The 8,723-nt window shown below is 31.4% G+C and overlaps 1 protein-coding gene across 1 annotated transcript; it reads right to left on the bottom strand.

Annotated features, from left to right (window-relative positions):
- Nucleotides 1–4,073: 4,073 nt before the first annotated feature.
- Nucleotides 4,074–6,289, bottom strand: LOC108323871 (probable mannitol dehydrogenase). Its single transcript, XM_017556671.2, has 5 exons — nt 6,106–6,289; nt 5,914–6,027; nt 4,941–5,454; nt 4,630–4,780; nt 4,074–4,479 (listed from the first exon to the last, which is right to left on the bottom strand). The coding sequence occupies exons 1-5, from the start codon at nt 6,201–6,203 to the stop codon at nt 4,274–4,276; spliced, it is 1,083 nt and encodes a 360-aa protein (XP_017412160.2). The 5' UTR covers nt 6,204–6,289; the 3' UTR covers nt 4,074–4,273.
- Between the last annotated feature and the right edge of the window lie 2,434 nt (nt 6,290–8,723).

Here is an 8,723-nt window from a genome sequence, read left to right as displayed (position 1 = left end):
CTAGGTGTATCGGGAAAGGGCCTTTATCTTTTTTATGGTTTCAATTTTTTCTCTATTTCTTCAATTTGTAAACCCTAGGTTCTCCACCATGAATTTGTTTTTTTATTTCTTGAGATTAGATGCAAAACATTGAGTTCTTGTGTAAAACTATGTTGTTGATATATACATGCTTTTCTAAGCTTAATGTTTGGTGTGGATTATTCTCATTCTTGATTTGTGATGCTTGAGGTGTTGGGAAATACCTTTAGAGTATAGACTTGAAATTGAATGCCTAATGGATTCTTGTATCTAGGATGCTTGTATCTAGGAATAAAACTTGTATCTTTAGACTCTAGACTTGAAATTGAATGTCTATAGCATGATTTCACTTGTTGAGGATTCAAGTGATTGAAACTTGATAAGTGATCATAGGTTCAAAGGCTCTAGGAATAGGATTTAAGTATGTTGGTGAGTTAATTTTGACTTGAATATGGAATTGAGATGTTTGTAAATGCATGAGAATGAAATGGAAGAAATCTAATCTTGACAATTGTAAATAATCTATGTTAAATTTCTTGTTGCACAATAATTGTTTGATAAAAATACAAAAAAGAGTTTTCATTGTATTTTTGTGAACTTTGTTGTCTAAGTGAGTTATTGAGTGCAAGAGTTGTCAAGTGTTGCACAAATTTCTTGGGAAATGACGATATTTATCACTTACTACGTGCGATCGGTGCATTTCTCATGTAGTTGGTTTTCTACTAACATTGAGTTCGAAAAATTCTCATGAAAAAGACTAACCTTTGATGAAGCTCACAATGATTTTAAATTACAAGTTGGTCTCAACAACAATGACAACAAAATCCTAAACGCCTATGAATGATGATAGATAGATAAATAATTAACCTTATGCACGAGGTACGAGAATAAACTCGGGTGAAAAATGATGAAGTATGAGTGATATTCTCTAGCGGAGTAATGATGTCATTAAGGATTTCTATGAGAAAATTTGTAAAAAGAGTTTGAGGAAAACTATGGCTACGAAGGACAAGGTTCTTAGTTTATTCATTGTGACTCACCTCTCTTTTTTTGGAGTCTACTTAGTAAACTTTAAAAAAATATTTCCTTAAAGAAATTTTTATGCATGTTTAAAAAATAGTGACATTGTTCAAACATTTGGATTGAAGCATACCGAAAGAGATTGTCTAATTTTTTATATCATCACCCTTTTAAAAATGTATTCATTATAATGCATGTTAATAATAGGAAATGATGTTATAATATCTCTATTAAAGAGAGACTTAAGTGTAAATATTTTAAAATTTCAAGAACCTCAAACACATGTTAGATATTGAAGTTGCTCAATCAAAAGAAAATGTAGCTTGATTAAAAGAAGATGATTTAATTTAAAAATAAAATGTTTTAGATATAAAAAAGAAAAGACATGTATAGTTAATTATAGGGTTAAATATGTTTTTACTCCCTAAACTATTAAGCGAATTTGTTTTTAGTCCCTCTTTCAAAGTAAGGTACATTTTAGTCCTCCTCCTTAAGGAAACCTTAATTTTTGGTCCTCCAAAACTAACACTGTTAATAACTAGCTGAGCTGGCTAACGTCTTGCCACGTGTGTTCACCGTTTTCCTTCTTAACTCTTGGCACATGTGATGACACGGATCCATCCTCTACATCATGACCCGCCCCACCTCCATCATCTACCTCCTCGACGTCTCCTGCTACCGTCCCCCAAATCACCTCACCGTCCACTTCCAAAAGTTCATCCACCACTCCACCCTTACTAGCGACTTCCTCCCATCCTCCCTCGATTTCCAGCGCAAGATTCTCCTCCGCTATGGCCTCGGCAAGGAAACCTACCACAAGGGAAGAGGCCGAGCAGGTCATGTTCGGCGCCCTTGACAACCTCTTCGTCAACACCCGCACCAAACCCAAGGACATCAGAATCCTCGTCCTCAACCCCACACCCTCCCTTTTCGCCATGATCGTCAACAAGTACAAGCTCCGTGGCAATGTCAAAAGCTTCAACTTTGGCGGCATGGGCTGTAGCGCCGACGTCATCACCATCGATCTCGCCAAAGACATGCTTGAGGTTCATCACCATTTCCCCCCAATTTTCCTTTTTTACAGGGTTTGATGTTATTAATTTTGTGAATTGCTTGCAATTTTATGATCGTGTTTGGCGGTGATAGGGACGAGGACGACGTGGACCGTCTGAACCAGAGGACTGGAATCGGCGAGGGAGGTTTCTCCCTGGGAGAGTTCGAGCCAGAGGCTGTCCACGTTTTTGGTGTCCGGATTGATGCCCCACTAGGCGAAGGACTCGGAGGGGAGGCGGGGTTTGAGCCAGTCGGAGAGGGATTGGGGAGATGCGAAGTTGTAGCGGCGCGGGGGTAGGGTGTTGAGGGCAATGACTGTGGTGGTATTTTTGGAAGGTGTTGCAGTGAAGGACATGGCGGGGAATTTGAGGAAGCAGCAAGAGAAGGGGCAGCGGGTGGAAGCGATTTTGGGCTTGGAAGAGGAGACGAGGAAGCAGACGGATAGAATCGTGAGGAGGAGATCCGGAAGGGAGGGCAAGGTCATCGGTGGCTGAGGGGCGGTGGGAATATCTCAAGCGCGGCGGGGGGTGGGGGGATGGAGGGCGTTGCGCCGTGTGGGGGTTGGGGTCCATGGTGGGGGAATGGGGTTGGGTTGGTGGAAGGGGAGAAAATCTGGCAGGAGTGATGTCAGAAAAAAAAATTATTTGGCACTACACCGTCAGCCAGCTCAGCTGATTTTTAACGTGTTAGTTTTAGAGAACCAAAAATTAAGGTTTTCTTAAGGAAGATGACTAAAATGTACCTAACTTTGAAAGAGGAACTAAAAACAAATTTGTTTGATAGTTTAGGGATTAAAAACATATTTAACACTTAATTATATATAATTGATAATATTGTGAACTCAAATGAAAAGATAATGAAAAAGGGACATGTTTCTCTTTTAGGATAAAAAGCTGGTTTGTCTTTTGCAATTTAGTATATACCTTAAAAAAAATGTAAAATTTGTTATATTAAGATAAAAGAAAACATCAAAATTTCTTAATAATGTGATGTTCACTAGACAAAATCTATTATTGATAAACACCTTATAACAACATATTCTGTTTTTCTTAAAAATATTTTATGAAAAAGTATAAAACAAATAATTAAAAACAAATATACGATTATAACATTTGTTATTAGTGAATTTGTAATAGATAAAATAATTCTTCAAAAACTTAATTTCGGGAAAATTAAGCCAATAAAATATATTATAATAAATAAACTGTTTTCCATTACTTTCAATTGAATGTTTCAAAAGAGAATTAAAATTGGAAATCATCACATCCAATACGCAACTTGAATTTGTAATAACAAAATATTTAATTGAATATCAAATCAAATTTATTTCTCTCACACTTTGTCTTATATATTATAATAAATAAACTGTTTTCCATTACTTGAATGTTTGAAAAGAGAACTAAACTTGGTAATCATCACATCAATACGCAACTTGAATTTGTAATAACAAAATATTTAATTGAATCTCAAATCAAATTTCTTTCTTTCAGTGTCTTATATATTATAATAAATAAACTGTTTTCGGTTACTTTCAATTGAATGTTTCAAAAGAGAACTAAAATTGGTAATCATCACATCCAATACGCAACTTGAATTTGTAATAACAAATTATTCAATTGAATGTCAAATCAAAGTTATTTCTCTCAAACACTTAGTCCTTACAAAGTCTCCGGACAAGAAAAAGTGCTAGAAGGATATTAAATACAGACATTAAGCAGTTTTACTAAAAAACTGCTCATTGTTGTACCTACCCTATTCGTAAATATGTCTAATGATCTCTGATCTTGTTTCTATTTATCGTACCACAGATCTTTATTAATACGAATATCAAAACATAAAAAATATATGATTCAAAGTCACTGAAGCATGTTATCTCTATTATTGATATCAGGTTCATTAAATCGTTTATAAAAATTTTAGTAAAAGAAAATTTGTCCTCATTTTTTCTTAGCAGTATAAAAAAGATAAATATTAAGCCATAATTTTAGTAAAGAGATGTTTACTAATGACATAATATTAAAGATAGCAACTACATCCAAGCCATTCACTATGCCTCCTGAAACAGACAGTAAAACATCCAATCAAACTACACATCCACTCGACAACATGGACAAATTCCTTATTTAAAGTAATAAACATATCTTCCTCTACATTCTTCCTCTGCAACATAGATTATGAAAATTTAAGAGCTGGGCTTCAGTGTGTTCCCAATGTCAATAACAAATCGATATTTGACATCTGCTTTGACGAGACGCTGCATTGCCGTGTTTACATAATCAACAGGAATAATCTCAATGTCAGGCTGTATATCGTGTTTGGCACAATAATTAATCATCTCTTGAGTCTCCTTTATTCCTCCAATGTTACTGGCAGCAACACTCTTTCTCGCTGCAAACCAAACATAATAGTACGTCTTTTAAGAAAAATAAAATATATTTTTTCATGAACTATATTTACAAGTTAATTTTACATCTAATTTATACTTGCGTAAAGGTTCTTTATACAAGTGTAATAATCATTTTTCATGTGCATGCATACCTAGTAAAGGAAAGATGGGTAGCTCCAAAGGCTTATCAGGTAGACCAACAATGACATGTTTCCCACCAGTCTTCAACAAATCAACCAGAGGGACCAGAGAGTGAACTGCAGACACTGTGTCTATTATACCATCCAGGGTGCCCTTTGCAGCCTGAACAGAAAAAATGGCATTTAGAAGTTAAACAATAACTTTTCCTCACAGACACAAACTAAACCATATTAAAAAAACTCAATAATAAAAAGCAGATTTTACAACAAACTACTTTCATAAAATAATTGTAGAAAGGTTCAGAAAGGGAAAGTTAAAGTACCTCCAACTCCTCTGGATTACGACTGACCAAAAATGAATCAGCTCCAAGATGCTCAATAGCTTCCTTCTTTTTGTTTGGAGATGTGCTGATTACAGTGACCTTAGCTCCAAAAGCTTTGGCAAACTTAACAGCCATATGACCAAGGCCACCAAGACCAACCACACCCACATGCAGGCCTGGTTTGTCAATTCCAAAATATCGGAGAGGGCTATAAACTGTGATCCCAGCACATAAGAGAGGACCAGCAGCCTCAAGAGGTAGGTTATCAGGAATGCTGATCACAAAGTGTTCATCTACAACCACCAGATCAGAGTAGCCTCCTTGTGTGATGCTCCCATCAAGATCCTTCGCTCCATAAGTCTGAATCGTTTTTGAACAGTAATTCTCAAGATCCTCATCGCAGCTTTTGCACGACCTACAGGAATTAACCATGCACCCCACACCCACCCTATCTCCCACCTTGTGCTTCTGTACCTTGCTTCCAACCTCTATCACTTCACCGGCAATCTCGTGCCTACGTTTTGGAGCTTAAATTAGAATTCAATCTATCATTAACACTAATAACTTGTCAATGATAAACAACAAATAACATGTTTTATTGAAAAGGTAGCTAACTATTTATCAAATAACTAGTCTGCATGAAAGGTGTTTGTTTTCCAACTTACCGTTTAGCATATCTACGGCTTCGTCTAAACAGCAGATCTATTGTCTTAGGCGTTTTATATTTATATAACTTACTTTGCATGGTTATCTTGCAGTGACTTCAAAAAAATCTTGTTTCTTCTTTCTGTGTGTGCACCCTCAAAATTTGAGTTAAAGCTTAGTCATTTTATTTCATATTTTGAAAATCACACTAGAAATTGATTATATGAACAAATTTCCAGAACTGTTTCTTGTTTCAGAAATCGAAGGTAAAAGTTAAGACAGCATCTAGTGTTTAAAACATATACGTGAAAAAGAGTAAGAGGCTTACCCGGGTATCAGTGGATAAGTGGACTCACCCCAGTCACTCCTAATAACGTGGAGGTCAGTGTGGCATATACCACAGAATAACACTTTGATTGCTACATCTTTCTCTCCTGTCTCCCTGCACCATTAGAAAACAGAACATCAGAAGCGTGAACTACTTGTAAAGTTGAGGAATTGAAGAGCTTGAAATGAATACCTTCTGGTAAAGTCGAAGGGGGAGAGAACCCCAGATTTGTCTCTAGCAGCCCATCCAAAAGCCTTCCTAGAATGCTCTAGTTCTGGTGTTGCAGCCATCTGAATGTGTTGGACTCAAGAATTGTGAACAAGCTGTAGCAGCCAGTGCGTAAGTAAAGGCACCAGCGCTCAGAGATATGTGGTTCATAGTCTTCTCTCGTACGCAATTATTATTTATGAGGCCACGTGGTGGGGACACTGCTTTCTATTCTTTTCATGCTTTCTCTTTTTTTTATTAGACACGTATCATATAAAGAAATACACTTAAATTTTTTACCTTTCTGTGGTATTATCTTTTATTTTTTTTTCTTTCTTAAAAAATATAAAAGTCTATATTTTTATAATCATTTTATTACGTATCAAATTGATATAAAAATATGTTTTATATTGTGTTATTCCTCTGAAAAGAAATGCACTATATCAAATTCATTATGAAGTATGTGTATGGTTGAGATTGTGAAGATTATACACGTTGGTATCAATCAAGCGGTATACATGGTTATAAAATATCTTATTTTTTGGTATTTGGTCGCATTGAATATAATACTCAACCAAGTTGGACTTCAGTGTTAAGTACCTTATCTAACTGAGAATCCAATCAGAAGAGTCTGGAACTCAACAACTATTGGTGTTTTTCTTACACGTGTCTACTGATGGAGACATTGGATCTGGACATTATAATTTTATTTTTAAAAACATTCAATTCTACATATAGATCGTTTTTTAAATTAAAAATATTTATTAAATTTACAATAAAATATCATTAAATAAAAACTCTGGAGCTTTCCCGTATCTTTAGTTACCCACACTGTTCACGTGATTCATTGAGATGTCAAAACTCAAAGGGAAAACATTAAAGACAGGCTAATAAAGTAAAACAAAATATAGTTGTTTATATTAACAAAAAATAGAAATGAATTAAAGCTTGTAATAATTTATTCGATAGAATAAAATAAATTATTGGAAATGAGAAGAAACTAAAGAATATAAAAACAATTATAATAAATTTGATTGATAATGTGATAAAAACAATTATCTATATATTAAGATATTTAAAAAATATATTTTTTAAATAATTTATAATAAATTTTAAAAATATCTATGTCTTCATTTTTTTCTAACTTTATATGGGGAAAATATGTATTTTTTAAATAATTTATCGTAAATTTAAAAAATATAAAGTAAAAAAATGAAGACATAAATGTTTATGTCTTTATTTTTTTCTAACTTTTTATGGGGAAAATAAATATATGTTCTACTAAAAAGAAGAAAAATCACATAAGTTTGTAAAATTTTAAGAATGATTTAAATAATATGACATGCTTTAAAAAATTACATATAATATCATAGATTATTTTTAATTTAGCAAAAATAATATAGTCGATTATGTAACACATAATCAATTATTATCGATTACAAAATTGGTAATAATTGAGAAATCTTGTTTCTTCGTAAATTTTCACAGTTATACGAAAAAGATAATTACAAAAATTTTACATCATTTTCCACTTTTTAATATTTTTTCCTCATTGGATTTCTATTTTTTCTCTTCGTTTATTTGTTTAAGCTTTTCTTTATAAGTCAGTCCTTTGAAAGAAGTAAATATAATAATATTTTATTATAATAATTAATGATTTTTAATATAATGCATTATTATTATTATTTTAACACTTTGTTAATATTAATATTTATATTATAATGAAATAATAAACTAAATATATTAAATTAATTTCAAATTTACTATTTATGTTAATTAATTAATTTTAAAAAATTTAATTTTAAAATATAATTTTTTATCTATTAAAATTTTATAATAACTTTTCATTTAAAAAATTAAACTTTATTTGAATTCTATATTTTAAATAATTTTTCAATTTTAAATTATTTTCAAAATATTAATTTAAAAATTATTTTCTAAATATATTATAAAACATATTCTATTACATTAACTAAATTAGTTGCAATCTTTTCTATATTTCTCAGTTTTATTGTCTTTTTCTTAATATGAATTATTTTCTTCTCTTTCTTCCATCTTGTTAATGAAAATAAGTACATTACACATTTGTCATTGTTAAGACAATGTTTGGATTGGAATGAAAATTTAAAAAAGAATGACTATTATATTTTCAAAAAAATTATATTGTTTAAGAAATCTGAATTGATGAATGAAAGAATTTGAAGAGGAAGTTTATGAAAATTTCTTATTAGTACGATAGATTAAAAAGTGTTTTAATAGGTAAAGTTAAATAATTAATATTTTATTTTTACAAATATATATAATATAAAATTAAATATAAATAATAAAAACTATGTTAGGATAAAATTAAAATTATTATTTAAAACTACATAAATAATACTATTATAATCATAAATATTATTATTGATATATAATAAAAAAATTATATATACTAGAAAAAAAATCAATTCTATAAATTACAAAAATATTATTATTATAATTATAATAATTATTGTTAAAAATAGTTTGTATTATTAAAAAATTGAAAAGAAAAAATACTTTTAAAATAACACTATAATCTTAAAAGATTTTATCTGGATGTCAAGTCATGGTATAAGCATTAG

Source organism: Vigna angularis, chromosome 1 (assembly GCF_016808095.1).
Source record: "Vigna angularis cultivar LongXiaoDou No.4 chromosome 1, ASM1680809v1, whole genome shotgun sequence".
Lineage (NCBI taxonomy): Eukaryota > Viridiplantae > Streptophyta > Magnoliopsida > Fabales > Fabaceae > Vigna > Vigna angularis.
Note: the sequence above shows the minus strand (reverse complement) of the source record. Positions and strands in the feature narration are given on the sequence as shown.

What these genes read in the sequence shown, in the direction of transcription:
- LOC108323871 (XM_017556671.2), bottom strand. Translation starts at nt 6,203, where the DNA reads ATGGCTGCAACACCAGAACTAGAGCATTCTAGGAAGGCTTTTGGATGG. An exon ending in ACTTATCCACTGATACCCGG is followed by an intron (nt 5,455 to 5,913) that starts GTAAGCCTCTTA and finishes TCCAAAACGTAG; the next exon opens with GCACGAGATTGCCGGTGAAG. An exon ending in ACCCATCTTTCCTTTACTAG is followed by an intron (nt 4,480 to 4,629) that starts GTATGCATGCAC and finishes TTTGGTTTGCAG; the next exon opens with CGAGAAAGAGTGTTGCTGCC.